General features: G+C 34.4%; 1 protein-coding gene across 1 annotated transcript in view; it reads right to left on the reverse strand.

The window, feature by feature from the left end:
• Window positions 1–20,995, reverse strand: part of LOC115890149 (low-density lipoprotein receptor-related protein 2) — a 159,243-nt gene that overhangs the window by 67,764 nt on the left and 70,484 nt on the right. Inside the window, exons 2-6 of the mRNA XM_030910308.1 lie at window positions 12,666–12,794; window positions 12,457–12,588; window positions 3,032–3,206; window positions 1,515–1,897; window positions 1,109–1,455 (exon numbers count right to left, since the gene is read on the reverse strand). Of these exons, the coding sequence (XP_030766168.1) occupies window positions 1,109–1,455; window positions 1,515–1,897; window positions 3,032–3,206; window positions 12,457–12,588; window positions 12,666–12,794 (1,166 nt within the window). The remainder of the gene's footprint in view (window positions 1–1,108; window positions 1,456–1,514; window positions 1,898–3,031; window positions 3,207–12,456; window positions 12,589–12,665; window positions 12,795–20,995) is intronic.

The following is a 20,995-nucleotide window of genomic DNA, read 5'->3' on the forward strand; positions in this document are numbered from 1 at the left end:
AAGAAAGAAAAGTTTGATGTTTATTTCTTTAAGACGAATTACAATCAAATATTGTGAACTGGAAATAGTTACGAGGTTGTCTTTTATATTTTACATATACAGAGTGAGTTTCCTACGATGTTCTCTATGGGTATCTCGGAAACAACTGAAGATAGAGAATCTATTAAATGGGAAAAGAATATGCAGTTTTGTGGGGTCATAAATATGCGCCTTTCAGATTTTTAAAAGTTCATGGCTTACTAGATATTTCGAAAAAAAAAATTTGGCTATTTTAAAAATTTTCCCTAGTTCCATTTTTTAAGCTTTTCAGTGATACAAGCAATAATATGTGTTTTTCACAAAATTACTGAGTTATAGCCAATTCTTATCTTTCTTGACTAATTTCACTTAGTTAGCCATGGAAACAAGCTCAATCGTCGTTGCTCTCAGAAATGTGAAACTGTCACATCCAAACTTTGTAAATTAAAATAAACAAAAATTGTAAATATGAATTTTTCAAATGAAGAAAAGCTTGTAGGATTATTGATTCAACTTTTCTTGGCCATACAGTTTCGAGGATACTTTGACCGGTGAACATTACTTACGTTTTTTAGAGAACGGTTTTCAAGACATGTTAGAAAAGTTAAATTCATCACCTGACCTATTCATTTCAACTTTTTTTTATGCGGTATGGTTAAAAACAAGGTTTACAAAAGAACTTATGAATTAAGAGAGGCACTCGAAGAGGCGATACAGGAGAAGTTTAATTAAGTCGACCGGTCGTTCTGTGAGAATAGCTAGAAATTCAGTTTTAAAAACATGCATTTAGATACTCAAAACAATGGCGGATTTTTTGAACATCTTCTAAAATAACTTATAGTGTATGTAATGATATTATTTTTTTTAAGTTTTGGTTTGTGTAATGCAAATTGTAAAGAATCGTTTAATAATATATTTTGTCCTTTTATAAGTTATAAATCATAACAAAATAAGAACACCATGCCAACTAAAGAACGGTTGGTATGAGGTACATTGTTTGTATTTCAATTTTTGCTTAGAATTGAAGGAAGAACCGAAACATGCAATAATATACAGGGGTTCCATTTAAAAAAATAAACAAACAACTCACCCTCTTTGTTTTCACATCAGACCAATACAAAGCGTTCTGATTGTAGTGGTAATCCAACCCACTAGCTCCCGTAGTATTAACCACAATTTTCACGTTTGTACCGGTCGGGTTCATGACAAAAATGCTCTTGTCGTGCGCAAAATACAACTCCATCATGTTGGACTCCGTGGCAACGCAACGGTTCTTGTCTTTGAGAGCGTAACCGGAAGCACAGGAACAGCTGTAACTTCCGGGTGTGTTGGTGCACAGTTGGTCGCAGTATCCCCACAAGGAACACTCGTCACGATCGGCGCATGTGCGGTTGTCGGGTGCAAGGATCTTTCCATCTGGACAATAGCATTGTCCTCCTGAAATAAAGAAAATATTATATTAGTATATAGTATTAAAGAAAAACAATATCAGTTACCTGTCAACGAAGCTTGGCACTTGTACTCGCACCTCAACAAAGGACAGGCCAGTTTAGAACAGGCCGCTTCCTCATCGGCATGATCTTCGCAGTCATGCTTCCCATCGCAAAGCTTGCTTTTGGGGATGCACTTGTAAGTACCCTGGGGAGTACCCTTGGGGCATAGGAACTTGTTATCGGGACATGCTATGGCGGTACAGTTGACTTCGTCACTCCCGTCTGAGCAGTCTTGGTAACCGTCACATCGGAATGCCCCGGGGATGCACAGGGCGTTGGCACACCTGAATTGGACTCCGTGACAGACAGGGAAGTTGCAACCCTGTTCGTCGGAGTTGTCACCGCAATCGTTTTTGTGGTCGCACTTTTGGGATGCCTCGATACACCTAGAAGTATAAAAAAGTATAAAAATTAACACTTAGAAAGATTAAAAAAGGATGGAACGTTTCCAGGAACACAAATGGTTCTATCATGTCTCAAACGTATCGGTTTGAGACATGACACCGGATTCTTAAGAGTTGTCTAAGGTGTTTCTGTTGCAACTTGTTTAATGCGTTCATTCGGCGGTACGGCACCCAGGTTTCGCTTCCATATAACATGGTGCGGATTATTATTGCTCGGTACACTGTAAATTTCGTTTTTGTGCTCAAGTCATGATTGTGGAAAACCCTGTCTTTTAATTTCGAGAATGCTCTTGAGGCGCTGCTAATCCTGTGCTGAATTTCAGAGTCGATATTGGCCTTTCCCAAAATCAAACTGCCGCACCGAGGTAATCTAATTCCGATACATATTCTAATAGTTCTTTTCCGATTTTTATAGCATTGTTGTGATCTTCCGGGGGAGTGCACATGATTTTAGTTTCGTCGATGTTCGGCTTAAGGCCCAAAGCCTCGTATGCCCAGGTATATGTGTTCAACATTTCTTTTAATTGCTGTAATGTTTTTGCAACTAGAGAGCAGACATCACCGTATTGAAGTTTTGTCATGATTTTTGTACGTGTTTTTGCCCTGAGTCTTTTTATGTTGAACAGACCGCCGCGCCGCGCGCCGTCGTATCTGTATCTAATGTCCAACCCCCTCTCCTGCAGTTTGCTGTCCACTATAATGGAGAGTGCTGCCATGAATATGTTGACTAGGAGAGGCGCCAAAACACATCCATGCCTAACTATTGTATTTGTTAGGAAGGGATCGCTCAATAATCCATGATGTGGCACTCTTGACTTGTTGTGATGGAGGCTTTTACACACTGTAAGAAATTTGATATATAAAATTATGTTATCATGCATCATCATTTTCCAGCGAGCGATTTTTTCGATCGTATAGTATTTATTTAAATATTTTCTATGTAGAAAATGGACATCTAGTAAAAAGTTGTTAAAAAATGCAAGACTTGCAAGGATCTTTCAACAAGACTAAGAACAAGACTGCACACTGCAAAACCAAGACTAAGACTACTTAGTAACTGCAAGACCAAGATTTAGGGACTCTTGGTCTTGCATTTGTTCATCCCTAGATTCTTACCTTTGGCCGTTGGAGCATCTGAATTGATCCAATCTACAAGAAATTCCCGGACAGTTTTGTTCGTCTTTCCCGCTTCTGCAATCCAGATAGCCATCACATTTTTTCTCTTTTGGTATGCACGGGTCGGAAGTTTTGGGTCCGCAATGGAAGTCGTCTTGCTGACATTTCCTGTACGCTAAAGAACAAAAAAATATCATTATTAAATTAATGACGGTAATGTGTACAAGATTTAGCAGGGAACTATAAAATGTTATTAAAATGCTATGAACTAAAAATGTTATGCCAATGCGACCAATGATTAGAATGGTCATTGACAGAAACAGTACTGGGAGAATTATCAGGTCAGACTTGGAACACCCTCAAAAAGAAAATTCCACTTCTCCAATTCCCAGTAGATGACATACCAAGAATATACATACCATAACGTGGTATACTGATGCTTCCAAAATCAAAGCAGGGAGAGGGATAGGAGTATTTGGCCGAAAACTTAATACTCCGAACCAATGGGCACCTACCCCAGTATCCTTCAGGCAGAAATCTACGCTATCGAAAGATGCGTACAATTTATCTTAGATAGGAACTATCGAAAACAGGAAATAACGATCTTATCCGATAGTCAAGCAGCACTAACCGCGATCAACTTAGTAACCATCAATTCGAAGTTGGTTAAAGAATGCCTAGAGAAGCTATACAAATTAGGCAAAGAAAATAAAATCCTTCTATTCTTGGTGCCTGCTCACCAAGGGATATAAGGCAATGAAAATACAAATAAGCTAGCTAGAAAAGGAGCGAATAGTCCACTAAGTGGACCAGAACCGTTCTGTTTTCCAAGCGGGAACCAACTGAAAGCGGAACAGAACCTGTAAGACTCCATCCGTAACATGGAATGGGTGTCCTCCAACGGTCTAAGAAACTCGATAAAGTTCCTCAGGACTTACGACCGAGAAAAATCAAAGATATTCCTTTATTTAAGTAAAACAATCTTCGGATTGTCACGGGATTTCTAATTCTAACAGATTCTGTGGGGAAAATGGAAAAACGCCAGAATACCATATCACTGGTACGGCTGATGTCAAGGATGGAGAGCTACTGATGGATGGAGAGCCTCTGTAGAACCATAGTAATCTCTGTAGGAACATGTAATTGACTCACCTGACCTACTTTGATCGGCTCCCCTACAGGCACCACCCATAAAAGGTTCATGTATGGTGGGGGTTGTGATATTGGATTAGAGCCACAATAGGCCCTCGCGGCCTCAGTGGAGGGTCCCCTATGGGACCCACTCTTAGTCAAATACAAATACAATGGTGGGGGTACTTAACAGGGTGCAAGATTTCTACCGGAAGAAATCCCAAAATACCCCCTTAGGCTCCCCTACTAAGTCGTTTATAGTTAAAGACTTTATCAAGGTATATAAATTCAATCCTTAAACAACTTAATTACAATCAAACTCGCATAAGAAAACTCGTAGGCGTCTCCTGTAAAGAAACTTTAGCTCTTATTCAAAACGAATTCTATAAATTATCTGGTTATTTCCAGAGACCATCTCTGACATTTTAACAGTCACAAAAACCTCTTTCCCGACCAATCCGAGGCAAGAATAAGCGATTAAAAGCCCCGACAAAAGGAAGAAATTAAAAAAACTGGGGAAACTGGGGTTATGAGGGACCAGAAGTAGGGGACGGGTGGGTAGGATTAGAGTTTAGAGCGAATTAGATGAAGGCTTTTATCGTGCCATGCGGAAAATGCTATCGTGGAAATTATGGTGTGTTTTTTGACGTTGTTTACGAGAAGGGTTAATATCGCTAAAACAGTTTTTGTAATCGTGTATCAAAGGTCTGGGGAATAGAAAAATAAGTAAATATAGAGTAATATTAAAAATTTTGAGATATTTGACTAATATATCAGTTGAACGCAAATTTAGAATATCTTCTCCTTCTTCTTCTTCTTCTTTTAGAAGGCGTATCGCCTGTTTAGTTCCGGTTTCCTCCTCGTCTAAGCAACTCCTGCGAGGTTGACTGCCAACTGTCTTGCCTACGTTTAGGTGGTCGTCCAGTAGGTCTTCTGCCATGGGGTGTGTTATTTTGAATTATTATGTGCCTCAATGTGTATCCAGTTATCATTCTTAAGGTCTTCATTTCATTAGTTCGTAGGATTCTCTTTGTTAATGATGTTTCAGCTCTGGTTTCCGCACCATATGTCATCACTGGTCGTATGCAGGTTTTGTATATTCTTGACTTACATTCTGTACTCAAATGTTTGTTTCTCTATATGGGATATTTAAGATGTCCTGATATTGCGGCAGCTTTATTGGCTTGTTTCCTTACTTCTTCTTCCAGAAATCCTGAGCTTGTAATTTTGCATCCGAGGTATTCGAATGACATTATCTGATCAATAGTTTTGTTTTTTATTATCAATTTGCACCGTAGAGGCTCCTTTGTAATGGTCATGCATTTGGTCTTATTTGTGGAAATTTGCATGTTAAGTTTTTCTGCCTGTCTGTTAAAAGCTTGTAGCATTCTTTGGAGGTCGTCTTCTGACTCTGCAATAAGTACTGCGTCATCGGCATAGCATAATATGTTTACTTTATGCATTCCCATTCGATATCCTAATCCAGTATTCTTGACGGTTTTTATTACTTGATCAATGATTGTGTTGAATAACAGAGGGCTGAGACTGTCGCCTTGGCGAATACCAGTTGTAGTTCGAAGATGCGTTAAGGTAAAGTTTGTTCTTATTTGGGTTGTTGTGTTTGTGTTTAAGTCCTTGATAAGTTCTGTAAGTTCTTTCGAGACAGTACTGCTTTAGAAGATGGTGATGATGTCTTTTAGTTGGACTCTATCAAAGGCCTTTGTTAAATCTATAAAACATAGATAGGCTGGAGAGTTATATTCTAAGGATTTTTCAACTAGTTGCCTGAGTATGAATAGTGCATCGGTAGTTGATCGGTTTCTTCGGAATCCTTGTTGTTCCTCGCTTATTGGCACTATTGAGGAGATTTTGTCCGCAATGATCTTAGTCAGAAGTTTTAGCGAGGTGCTCAGTAATGTTATTCCTCTATAGTTTGCTGGGTCTGTTTTATCTCCCTTTTTAAAAATGGGTATTGTTATACTTTGTTTCCATTCTTCTGGTATTTTCTTATGTTGTAATATAATGTTAAACAGTTTTGTGTATTCCTCTATGATAGCCATGCCTGCGTTTTTTATTAGCTCGTTTGGTATTTTATCTTGATTAGGAGATTTTCTATTTTTAAGTTTCCTTATTATCTCTTCTACTTGCTTGTAAGTGATTTGCGCATGGTCTTCTGTATTATCTCTTTGGCTTGTCTCTTGTGCTTCCATTGGTTCATCTGTTTCTGCGTATAAGTCTCTGAAATATTTTTCCCACATATCTTCTGCAATTGTTCTTAGTTGTATTGTTTCATTTGTTTCTCGTTTCAAACCCCTCAACATCTTTCAAATACGTTTTTGTGCTCCGTACATATCCGCCTCCATTTCGCTACTAAATCGCTGCCAATATTCTTCTTTAATTTCTCGTACTCTATTATTAGTCCTGTTCCTTATTTCGGTATAGATATTTCGGTTCTCCGGTGTTTGAGATTTCTTGTATTGTAAGTATTTTTCCTTCTTTTCCCTTGTAATGTTCTTGACCTCTAATGTAAACCAAGGTTTAATGTTCGGTCTTCTATTGTGTGATACAGTACGTGTTCCTAAAGCTTCTTTAGCACCTGTGCAGATGTTTTCTTACAGTTTGTTCCAAGCTGTGTTAGGAGTATCAAACTGTGCTATGGGGTTAAGAGTGACATGTGTTTGGCATCTGTTTGAATAAAGTTTAGTGCTTTCGTGGTTGAGGGATTCTATATTGAATTTTTCAGTTTTTATCGATGGTCTTTTTTTGGATAGCGGCGCACCTATTCGTATCTTTCCTAGCACAAGTTTATGATCTGTTCCAATGTTGGCTGAGGATAAGACTCTTATGTCTATTATTAGTTGAGGTAAGAAACTTCGATTGGTGATGATATAATCGATTATTGATTTATTGTTTCTATTGTCATAGAAGGTGTATTTGTGTTGTTCTTTATGGGGAAAATATGTGTTGTTTATTCTCAGTTCGTTCTGTCCACAGAATTCGGTCAAAATTTAGAATATGTAAGTGAAAATTTCCTCCGAGGAGGTTGATGAGAAAATTGGAGAGTACCAATGTGGATTTAGAAAAGGAAGAAGTACCTTTGACCAAATATTTGCCCTTAGAGAAATACAAGCGGAGAGTTATGAATACGGAAAACAGACTCCTATTTATCGACTTTCAGCAGGCATATGACAAAATTAAAAGGACGGAGGTGTTTAGAGCATTAACAGAATTAGGGGTTAACAAGAAACTGACCAAGATTATAAAATTGACACTCCAAGAGACAGTAAATGAAGTCAAAGTAAACAAGAAAACAACGGAAAAATTTATAATTAGGGACGGATTAAGACAGGGGGGTCCACTATCTCCAGTACTGTTTAGTGTAGTATTAGAAAAAGTTATAAAAGATGCGGGAATCAACAGAGAGGGCCTTCTGTATACAAAAAGACACCAATGCTTAGCCTTTACCGATGATTTAGTTATCTTAGCAAGAGATCGGAAAGAGCTGATATCGGTGACCAAAAGACTAGAAAATCAAGCGCAAAAAACAATGATACGACCAATAGCGCTGTATGCATGTGAAGCCTGGACGTTTAATGCAACGGAAAGTTTGAGGCTAGAGATTTGGGAAAGAAAAATACTGAGGAAGATTTTTGGCGGAAAGAAGATAGACCACATGAAGAATTAAAGCAATTATATCGTAGCAATATAACGGGAGTAGCAAGAGCACAAAGACTGAGATGACTGGGACACATTGAAAGAATGGCCGAAGCAAGAATTCCTAGTATGATAATGAAACGCAAAATAGGTGGAAAGAGAAGGAGGGGTAGACCGAGAATCAGATGGAAAAAGGATGTAGAAGAGGACTTGAGAAGGATAAGAGTGGGTGGGTGGAGAATAATGGCGAAAGACAGAAACAAATGGAGAAAGATAACCAATCAAGCCATGAGCCTTTTAAGCTTTTAGAGCTATTATATATAAATAAAAATTTAGCTAGAATTTGCATTTTTTTAGCTTTTTATCAAATTATTCAATATCAAAACAAGCATTTTGAGGCATAGAATACGTGTTGTATCAAGATTCATAAAGATATCTATAACAACATCTGAGTTATTATAAAAAAATAGAAAATTTGATCACCCTGTATGTTAGTAAAGTTAAAATGTTTAGGATACATTCATATGAACGTTTTCTTAGAATAGGTCCAAAAACCACTCCCTTAAATATTAGTATATCATTAACACCCTGTATATAATATGACTAAAAAAATTGTATCACATTTTCCTGTACTCTAGAAACAGGGGTAATTTCAGTTGACTTGGCTTCATGCATTTTTTATAGAAAATCGGAATGATCCCTAACGGTATCCTATAAATCCATACGATAGAGATATATACACATCTTTGATCAACGAGGTCCAAAGGTATAGAGTCAGCTAGTCGATGTCTTTTGTAGAGATACAAAGTTGCTAAATAGTAAATTTATATGGAAAATACTATTAGCGTTAATCTAGGAAGTCTGTGACAATGGTATATTGTGTGTGGATCATATAATAGTTAATATATTATTATCAGGTATTGTGGAGTTTTCCTCACATATGTATTTGGTTTATCAAATTTTATAACAAACTACCTGAATGTTTCAAAAAATTCTTTTACGGTCTTTCTTGGTTATTCCCAGCATATTTCGTTCCATTGAGCGTTGTGTGACCTACAGTTTCCTTATAATGTCCATTATCATTCACTGATAAATATTTTTTTTTAACTCGGACTCTTTTTAGGGTTCCGTACCCAAGGGTAAAAACGGGAACCCTATTACTAAGACTTCGCTGTCGGTCCGTCCGTCCGTCTGTCACAAAGGTCTATCTTACGAACCGTTATAGCTAGACAGTTGAAATTTTTACAGATAATGTATTTATGTTGCCGCTATAAGAACAAATACTAAAAACAGAATTAAATAAATGTTTATAAATAAGTACTTGCACTAAACATGATCTTTTAAGTAAGAATTTTACATAGAATTTTTCAAGTCCTCGATGGCCGCGTGGTTCAAGCGTTAGGACTTTACGCTGCTATGACGTTGAAGCCGTGGTAAGGCAGGTTCGAATCCTAGTCAAGGCGACTTTTTTTAATCGTTTTTTTTATTTTTACATATTTATTTTTACTTTTTACATAATTGTTATTGATTAATACAACTTTTAGTAATGTATTTCTTCATTTTTTTTAAATTACTTATACGCGCATTCAAACTTTTAGCTAAATCGGAAAAAAGTTTATAATAATATATAGTCTCTAATGTTGTATAGATAATGAATGGTACGGAACCATAGACTTAAAATAAAATATAGACTGAGCATCTCATTCATAAATAGCTGGAACATGCGGTCAGACACTGTCTTGTTATTGTTGTGTTATTGTTTTAGGTTATAACGAGTGCGACACGAGCGATAGATAGGTTGTCTCTGTCGTAACGGTCGTTCCCTGACGACTCTGCCGAGAAACAAACACTGTCTTTCGTTTCTCAAGTACACCTGAACTCTCCGTATCATAGCCGGGTAATTTTTTTATTTTAATGAAGCTATAAGTAAATTAAAAATATATCGTATTTAAACGTTTTTATATTTTATTAAGATTTAGGACAGGTTTTTTACATAAAAGTTTAGAAAAAACGTCTTAGAGTCCGAAAAGGATAAACATAATAAAATACACGTTATAGAAGAAATTTTATAATCGAAATTACGTAATTTTTGAAATTAATAATAAATTATTAATTTTAGTCAAACATTTACAACCCCTAATATTAATCAAAACCGGATCTATTCCACAGATATAATAGAATCGGCGACAGGGAGAGAAAAAAAAATGATTGTTGTAATTTTTTTTCTAGTTAAGTGATGTCTTATTATGTAAATTAGAGAAAACATAAATCTGTTCCATTAAAGCAAGGAAGGTGATAGGAAGTGGATAAAATAAAAACTACATTTATTTAACTCGGTACTGTCTTTATTATACCGGGTGCGGCTCAAAAGTGGCTCATCCCCATAATTTTTTTATATTTTCAAATAAAAAAACAAGATTTAGTATGTTAGTATATGAAATAAATTAGGATTGATTGACGCATTCAATTGTTTTTGGTCACTTCCTGTGTCACCGGAAATGACTATAACTTTTAATTTTTAAACGGCACCCTCGGTATATTTCTACTTTATTCGATAGAAAATGACACTCTGAATAGAATGACATATCATATGTCAACTTTTGACATTTTCGCATATGGTTTAATTGTAATTGTAACACGCGCTTCATAACGACAATTTGACTCGAAATACCAAGTGTGTGGTATCAATATATTCATAAAAAAATGCTTTTTCCAAATATGCTAATGAGTCACCCTTGTTCCATTTGAAAAAATTGACATATGTATGATTAAAAATACGATTTCTACATCTTTTAACCGGCCTAGACAAGACACGAAACCTATTAGACGATCAAAACTATTTTTCTAAGGCTGATTAAAACTTAGTGGATTGAAAAAAACTGGATTGAAATTTAAAATAGGATATGTTTTTAAGCGACAATGTCAAAAGTTGACATATGATAGTCATTCTATTTAGAGTGTCATTTTTTATCGAATAAAGTAGCAATATACCGAGGGTGCCTTTAAAAATCAAAAGATGTAATCATTTCGGTGAAACAGGAAAGACCAAAAACAATTGAATATAAATCTAATTTATGTCATATACCTACTAACATACAAATCTGTTTTTTATCTGAAAAAAATAAAAAAAAGTTATAGGGGTGAGCCACTTTTTTGACTGACCCAGTATAAAAAAATATTGTTTCATAATGTAATATCATTTTAAAATTCTTGTATGTTATTTTAGATTCTGAAGATAATTTTAGAATAAACCGGAATATATTTTTAATAAAAACATTATTATTTATTAACAGGGTTATAATTAAGATTTTGTTACAATGTAAGTAAGTAAATAATGTAATGTAAGAGAAAAAAATCAGATTTTACATTTTACTAAAATATTATCTAAATAAGCGCCTTTCTACAACAGCGCCACTGACTCCTAATGGGTAAATTGAGAGTTGCCTGCCGGTCGAAAGTCGTTTCAAGACTTAAATGGATTATTTAAGTCAAATTTCTTGCAAATTTGGCACTGGTGAACCATATTTTATAGTTCTTGAACAGAAAAAGTCAATAAAATAAACACTTAAGGACTACAAGCTAAGAAAATGCGTTAATACAACAGGGGAGATAGCGGCAACAAAGCTTTGCCGCACACGTCCGACACGTACTACAAGGTAATAAATGAATGAATAGTCTCCCTCGCCTCTAATCGGTGTTGTCATATTGTAAAGAACTTATCCTTATTAAACAGTATCCGACTTATAATTTAGTAGTATAAGGACTATTTAATACATCTATGGAATATTAAAACCTACTTTATTAAACTGTAGTATTAATATCTCAATATATGTGTATAACAAGAAAAAAAATATTGATAATATTAAAGACGTGACAACATAGGCGGATGAGAAAGGCTCGGTCGACTGTACCCAGAAGTAAACATGTGTACAAAAAAGGTTGTTTGTCCGCGTTGAGATGTAAATAGTGTAGTCTATATTTTATTTTAAGTCTATGTACGGAACCCTTCGTGCGCGAGTCCGACTCGCACCAGAGCAATTTTTTTCTTTTCGGACTCTATGTATTCTGACCTCGTTTGACTCTATATATCGCTTCTTGTTTTCTACGGTGCATATATCCTGACGACTTTCTTCCGTGGTTATCTACCGAGAAAATTGATATCTTCACACTTCATTTCGCTAACTGAACAGTATCTGGACTCGATGTTTTGCACCATGCCTTACATTCTACTCTTTTTTAAAGGTTACATTGAAAATATAAAGACACAGATTTTCTAATTTTTTGTACGCTGTGATCCACAATGATTGAAATAGTTGGCCATTCTGATTTTGCTCATTTGGTTGGCAATGCATTTAAGAAATCATCATTTTTTTTTTAATTTGTAACGTTAAATAACTTCTTTTCAATTTTCTTTAAAAGTGTAAAAAGATAAATCTTTGCATTTAAGAAAAACCCTGTATAGATATAGTAAAGTTCAAACTAGTAGGACGTTGTTTTCATTCTATCACATGGTAATAAGACGCCAATGAAAAATTAAAGACAAGAACTGTTATTTAGAAATAACAGTTTGCCACAGTTGCATTTTAGGACAGAACCACATTGCTGACCTATAATAAGAAATACATAAAAATTAAACTTACTGCACTCTGACTCATCTGAACCGTCTATACAATCCACGTTCATGTCACACCTATAGTGAGGTGGTATACAGTATGTTTTGTTAAAGATATACTGCCTGCAGGTGAGTTGTCCAGGTTCACAGTCAGGAGGTGCTGAAAAAACACGTATAGGATTTAAAATACCAAAACTGAAAGTTTTTTTTCGGTATTTCATTGAAAATAGTACTTACAACACTGCTGGAACTCATCCTCTCCTTTCTCGCAATCTTTCTGGTAGTTGCACACCCATAACGATGGTATGCATTTACCCTCTGGACATTTGAAGGTCCCTGGGGGACAAACTACTCCACTAGGATCACCTGAAAAGAAAAAAAAAACATTAGCTGATATAAAAACATTATATCTGTTATGGTAGAACTGTTATTGAGAAATAACAGTGCGCAACAGTTGCAATTTAGAACAGAACAATAACAGATTTAAAAACAATCAAAATTAAAAACGACGAGCTGTTATTTGACGGTCTGTTTTTGAAAATGTTATTTATTAATAACAGTTTACAAGAGTTGCTATTTAAAAAAACTAACAATAACAGATTTAAACTATTAAAACCGATCAAAATTAGTAACGAGTTGTTATTTAATAATCTGGTATTTAGAACTGTTAGTTATTAATAACAGTTTGCAAGAGATTCCATGTAAAATACCAGCAGTAACAGATTTAGAAGCAATTAAAATTAGAAATGAGTTGTTATTTAACAATCTGCTATTTTGAACTGTTATTTATTAATAACAGTTTACAACAGCAAAAAAATAACAGAGCGGTGACTTGTGATATAGAAGAGAGTATAACGCTCTAGATCTGAGCGTTATATCAGGTATTAAAAAATATGCATGTCGTACTCATACAAACACAGTTGTTTGCTGTGAATAAACCGATTAAGGAAACAGTATAATAATAATAATGACATGTTCTGTTTGACGTTTCAAATGACACATTTGAATTTGATTTGAAATTTTGCGTTTCTAAGCTTTAAGCTTCATTTTGGTTTCAGTCAGAACCTCGCAATTAGTTGAATAAATTAGTGGTTTGAATTAGCTTAGAAGTTTGCTCCTCTAATTTGAATATAAGCATTCAGAACGTCAAAATTAGTGGTAGGAATTTTCAATTAGTGGAAAAAGTTAACATATTTTCAACTTTTCCACTAATTATACTTCAAAATTTGGGAGAGGAATATCATTTTGGCCTTTGATTATCATCTGCCAAGTGAAAAATGTGGTTAGAAATCAAAAGTTTATTGTTTTATAAGCTAAATATTAGGCTTTCTCTATGCCTACAACTTATACCGCAAGCTGTTGCTAGGATATTCTATTAATTTTAATTGTGTTTTTTAGACATTGTGAATGATCGTAAACTGAAATGTATGAAGTGTAACTGAAACTTCTAATTTATTCTACTAATTGCGAGGTTCTGAATGAAGCTTTATAATTATTTTTGTTTAGAAGTAGTAAATCTAGAAGGAAAACGTGTCAGAACTTAAACTGACGGTGATATTATTGCGAATTCCAAAAAAGACTGTAAAATAGTTAGTTGTGCAGCGTGCGGTAGTTCGCTGTCAAAAATCGAGATAAATAAAGGAATAATTTTCACTAGTAAGTAACTATATACCGTGTAGTGAACAAATCAGTTATGAAATTCACTCAGCATTACCTAATTATACCGGGTGTTGCATCGTCCAGCGGGACATAGGAAATCCCATGTAAATTTTAATGGGGTCAATTATTGGCTACCATAATTATTTTAGAGAATAATTCTATTTAGGTTTATTGAAGAGCACTAAAACCCACATTCAAAAGAATAACTTTAGATATTTTTGATTAGCCCGTTTACGAGTTATCGCCGATAGAATCGCAAGGAATATCCAGAGATTTGAGACCAAAGGTACCCTAATAAATAACTGCAGATGTGAAGCAAGGCAGGAACAAAGAGAAGATGCAAGAAATGATACCGATTTGGAAGTTTTATTGTGTGTACTTATTATGCGTAGAGAACGATGGAAAGATCAGCACAAGGAAACTTGAGGATGAAATAGGAATAGATCACACTACAGCGTTTTGAATTTTGAAACGACATAAATACTATTCATTCAAATATGAAAAGCACCAAGAGCTACGAGATGGGGACGAAATACGGCGGCAGGCGTTTTGTTTTGATATATGATGGAAAGAGCAAACACGGATAGGGAATTTTTAAAAAACATATGTTTCACTGACGAATGCACGTTTACCTTAAATAATGAACCCAATGTTCAAAATTATCGATATTGGAACAAAGAAAACCAACACAGGTTTGTCGAAACAAGGACGGAATATCCACAGAAAATAAATGTTTGGGCAGGGATATTCGGACACAATATTATTGGGCCATTACTTCTTACGCGAAATATAAATGCAGAATATTATTTGGAACTACTCGAAAATCATATTTTACCTGCTTTACATGATGCCGCTAGGGAAAATCAGGAAGTTTGGTACCAAATGGATGACTGCCCGGCACATAGTACCCTGGCTGTTCGGGAATATTTAGACAATAGTTTTAACGGAAACGTTATTGGCCTAAATCATACAGTAAATTGGCCAGCAGGGTCTCCTGATATTTCGCCAAATGATTTCTTTCTCTGGGGCCCTTTAAAAAACAGGATATACAAGGATAAAAAATACCCAAATCTAGACGAGTTAAAAAATGCTATTTCTGCCGAATGCAATAGAATTTCAGTTTACCAACTAGCGAATGTAAGAAGAGAATTTATGACCGCCTGGTTGTTGTCTAGCAGTCGATGGAGGAATATTTGAACATCTTCTTAAATCCTAAAGTTCTAACAATTTAATAGTACCTAAATTAATAAGTTATTGAATATTGTAATAATACTATAATTAACCTTGTAATTGATTACTTTATTTTACTTTAATTCATATTAATTTGTAATTATAAATACATCTTTAAGATTTCCGATGTAGGAATGAGGTTTCAATAATAATAAAGCACTAAATAGGTAAATTTCTGAAATGGTAATTTCATTTGACAGTTATCTTTTACCTTGACTGGTGCTCATAAGTAAATACAGGGCCATAAGAAAGGAGAAATATTTAAGAAGAAATCGGCGATAACTCATAAACGAGCTAATCAAAAATATCTAAAGTTATTCTTTTGAATGTGGGTTTTAGTGCTCTTCAATAAACCTAAATAGAATTATTCTCTAAAATAATTAGGGAAGCCAATAATTGACCCAATTAAAATTTACATGGGATTTCCTATGTCCCGTTCGACGATGCAACACCCGGTATATAATTTCTTGCATTTTCATATTATAATTAAATCTAATTTATTTTTTATTAAAAGATTATGACTTTGTGTGTAATAAAGTAATAAAGCCTACCTAGTTCTCTAAGCAAATAAAATTCTCATAAAAATATGAACATAAAAAAATTAAAACTACATAAAATGTTCTGTTGGCCATTAAAATAAATTAAAAATCCAACATATTTCAGGTAATTCCATTAAATAAATAATTATATATTTCTATCTCTTTGTAATTCTGTTTCCAATTCTATTCGGTACTTATTTGGGAATGGAACAAAGGTTACGGTACTAACTAATAATTACGGGAAAAAATATCAAGTCAGAAATGCGAGTGTTGTTGTTCGGATCGTAGTACCTGTTGGTACCAATCGCTCTGCTATAATTTTCAAGCCTAGTCTCCTGATATAGATGTAATTGTTGCGGTTTTATTCATTGTCGGTATTTTGTCGAATTTTATTATATAATTTGTTGGAAATAGTTATTAAATTGTACAAAAACACGTATTTATGTACGTTTGAAATATGCTGGGTATTTAAAATTTGACTCTCATCGTTGCATGGGATTTTCAAATTTGTCTGGTTAAATCACATGCGTTTTAGTGTTGGGGGTTCCAGTAAATCTGTCTGCAGAGGAATTTCGAAAATATCCCTGATCAGAAATTTAAGTCAGCATTCTAAAGTTGGTACACTTAAACGGTGCGCTAGCTACGATCTTGTACGTTGCTCATGAATTTTCATCATAAATTCCTTTCTTGTTATAGGTTTATCCGTTGCCACCATACTTTTTATATTATGATTAAAAATAATCAACCATTTATACACGCCATGTTGTTAATGCCGTAAAATACATATACAGGGTTGTTCACCACATACGACACGGAGTATTGTAGCTAAACGATTAGATTTTTACAAATTGTAAGTTTTGGGTTCATTGAAGGACTATTAGAGCTACAATTTAAAAATATTTTTACATGATACAGAGTGTCCCAAATAAATAAAAAATATCAAAGTTGTATTTTTTTAAATGGAACACCCTGTATATTATTACATTTTTAGTTTCTACGACTAAAATAAAGGTAAATTTGATAAAGGTTTATTACACTTAAACATTACCGTTCTTGAAATATTTTCAATTTTGTGAAATTGCAGTCAAAATTTTAAGGCTTCATTTCTCCAAGGGTATCAAAGTTTTTAATACTAAATATTTACTGAAGTTTATTTATTGATCAGTTATTGTGTTGCAATAATAAAAATTATACTACCTTATACAGAGTGTCTAAAATTTTATTTTAAATAATTACTAGCTTTAAACGGCAATAACTTGTTTAATTTAAATGGTACACCCTGTATATTTTATGAGAATCAGATGCACAATTTAATTGTCTCTTAAATTGTATTATACCATTTTTTACCTATAGCTTCAAGTTTCCGTAGAAAATGCATTTTCTTGTAATTTTAAATTCATTTATCAATATACCCATGGAATACTGGCATTTTAGATTATTTTCAAAGATGTACCAAATTTTTAAAGAGTACAGATACTAATATTGTCGATATAGTTTGTTTATTTCATTAAAAAATAAAAAAAAACTGTTTAAATATTTGTTAAAGAGGACCAATTAATATGATTCCAGTATTCAAACTACATGAATTGAGTGTTTGCGTTAATTAATAATAATTGCTCCAAAAACTAAAAAACTGAATTTTTTATGTGTATTAGACAGTGTGGTAAAAAGTAACACCTTAAAAATGATATTTCATTTTTTGACAAATGCTTAGTTGTAACAACAGAGACATTCATTTTTACAACTTATTATTATATTGATTTCTGATTCAAATCCACATTTATTTAGAATAATTTATTCAAGAACATAATTAAGTATGTAATTAATTAGTATTTGGGCGGAAATAATGGTGGTATATTTAATTAATGGTATACTCTTTTATGAAGATTTAAATATAGTTTTCTTTTTGCATACAAATGGGCTAGTAATATTATCATTTTGTCAAAAACGATAATATTACTAGCCTGTACATTTTGTACATTTGTTACTTTAAAAACAATCTAAAATGTCAATATTCCATAGGTATATTTATATATAAATGAGGTCTAAATTATAAGAAAATGCATTTTCTACGAAAACTTGAAGGGATAGGTAAAAAGTGGTATAATACGGTTTGATAGACAATTAAATTATGCATCTGATTTTCCGAAAATATACAGGGCGTTCCATTTAAATTAAACAAGTTATTGCCGTTTAAAACTAGTAATTATTTAAAATAAAACTTTAGACACTCTGTATAAGGTAGTATAATTTTTATTATTGCAACACAATAACTGATCAATAAATAAACTTCATTAAATATTTAGTATTAAAAACTTTGATACCCTTGGAGAAATGAAGGCTTAAAATTTTTACTGCAATTTCACAAAATTGAAAATATTTCAAAAACGGTAAGGTTTAAGTGTGATAAATCTTAATAAAATTTACCTTTATTTCAATCGTAGAATCTAAAAATAGAATAATATACAGGGTGTTCCATTTAAAAAATTACAACTATAGCATTTTTTACTTATTTGGGACACTCTGTATCTTCTAAAATTATTTCTAAATTGTAGCTCTAATAGTCCTTCAACAAACCCAAAACTTAAAATTTATAAAAATCTAATCGTTTAGCTACAATACTCCGTGTCGTATGTGGTGAACAACCCTGTAGAAGCCATCTTTTTGTTCAATTTCTGAGCCACTATACCGTCAATCATCTGATGACGGTATTTCGTCATCGCTATCAATTGGGAACAATGTCTGAGACCGTGTTTCTAATTCTGTTTGTGTTAGGAGTCTTGTATCCACTACTTTAACATTTTTCGATAAATTCGTCCTTAAAATAAAGAGCAGTTCGGAGAACGTCTTTAACGGAACGATTTTCTTTTCATGCATACATACATACTGCCATTACTCGCTGACGAGTATTCGACACACATCAGAACATGGTCACGCAAGGCGAATTCTTTTATGAGCTCTTCTGTGACTGAAAAGCCCGATACGTGATGTTATCTGCCTACCACTCCGGACATTCAAAAATCTCATTGCTTTATTGCCTCTTTACTTTTTGGTTGTCGCTGTTAACTGAGTTTACAATTCTTCTCCATTGAGTTCTATTGTGAGCTGCTTCCACCCACTCATTCGGCATATTAATCCCCTTTAAGTTTTCGTGGAAAATGTCCTTGTACCTTTTCAGTTGTCCACCAGGCCTCCTCTTAGGGCTATTTCGCACCAACACAGTCCAGTCTAGTCCCGTCAGATTCAGTCTAATCCAGTCAAATCACTACAGCCCACTGCTTTCACACCAAACGCGCCCGACGTTTGTTGATAACATTTTTTTGACAAAAAAAATCTACGGAAGGAAAGGATATGGAACGGAAGGGAAACGGAACGGATAGTGTGCATTGTCCTATTCATTTGGGAAGATCGGTATCATGTTCAAGTCTCTCTGCGTGAAAGAACACTCACCGCAAGAAACCTACAAAATCTTCTTACAATCACCACAGGAACTCGAATTCCAACTCAGACTGTAAGAAATAGGCCGCATGAAGTTAACATTCGACCAAGACAAACAGCTGTTGTGCCTCATTTAACTGCTAATCATCGTAGGACACTAAGGATATATGCTTAACAACATCTTCACTGGGGCGTGGATCAATGGAGGCACGTCCTTTTTACGAACGAGTCCCGTTTTCGACGAAGTCATAATGATGCTCGGCGAAAAATGTACAGAAGACTGAACGAACATCTGGACATATCTGGACACAATAGTCAGAGAAGCAATTCATTTTTGGTGAAGGTTCCGTCATGACATGGAGAGGTGTAACTTTAAATGGGCGTAAACGGACTTCCATGTCTTTCTAGAGAACGATACAGAGATGGGTTTCTTGAATCATATATTATTCCATTCGCTATCCAGCATGGTCCAGAATTCATCTTACAACAGGATAATGCCAGGCCTCATACTGCAAGTGCAGTTACTCGATATCTTGAAGAGCCCAGTATCAGAATTAGGGATTGGCCTGTTAATAGCCCTGATCTCAATCCTATTGAGCACCTTTGGTACCTACTAAAGAGATTACTACAAAGCCGTCCACAAGCACCAGATCTTCAAACTTTGGAAGAAAGTCTTCGATCGTCGTGGCCTTTTCTCAAGAGATTATTCGGAGCCTCATTCAGTCTGTGACAAATCGGTGTGCAGAAGTTGCCAATTAAGATAAAAATTGTTTAGCATTGTTCTCGATGCATATTGTAGGCATTCATAACGTAATAAAAATACATTACGTACGTTCAAACTTAATTCCTATGGAATATATTGCTAAGTTTATATGTTTAAATAAGTATATTTTCTTTGTTTAAACGAAATTTATCAAAGCGATCCCTATTTCGTTTTGCCTAGTTTAGTTTCCAAATAAGTTTTCGTAAAATTTACGAATGATTAGTATTCCAGTGTTAAATCTATTCGTAAGGAACCTTTTTCTCTTTATGTATCAATGGATCTGCAAATAATAAAGATAATCTTAACATTTGTAGTAAAAGTTGTAAGACGTCGAATTTCACAATACCTTGATATATTCTAAACGTGACTGCCAGTTGGGTAATTCCACTCTGAAGAACAATTTTACAAAATATCTTTATGCTGTCTCGCTGTTGGGAAACGCATGATTACCGACAAATATATAGGCTCATACTACAATACGATTGAAAAAAAACGGCGTCAAAGGCATACACATTCTATAAGTTGAACACTCAAATTATAGGTAAGGGACAAATTATAAGTTGTAGAATTGGGGAACCACGCGGAGGTGAAACTTGGCGTCATTATGCAAAACAGAAATGTGTATTTAGCGTCCTCTATCGGTCTCATTCGCCTACTAACTCGTCTTTATTAAAGGATTATGCGGCGTCCCGCTATCTCGATGCAAATTTTATTAATTGAAACCTCGCAGACGTTTTGATTAAGACTGAAGACGAGCTTGGAGCAGTAGCGGCGCGTGTATCAACATTTTAGGAGTGTAGAGCCTTAGAAAAACGGATTGTCACGCAATCACGATCAAAAATTACTCTTTTTAGGCTACCAAATCGTAAATGAATTGTTAAAAAAATATAATTTAGTGTCTTAAAATATTGCACGCTAATATAATTCTTTTAGTTTGT

This window comes from Sitophilus oryzae, unplaced genomic scaffold (genome assembly GCF_002938485.1).
Source record: "Sitophilus oryzae breed Bouriz unplaced genomic scaffold, Soryzae_2.0 scaffold_85_pilon_pilon, whole genome shotgun sequence".
In the NCBI taxonomy this organism is placed as follows: Eukaryota; Metazoa; Arthropoda; class Insecta; order Coleoptera; family Curculionidae; genus Sitophilus; species Sitophilus oryzae.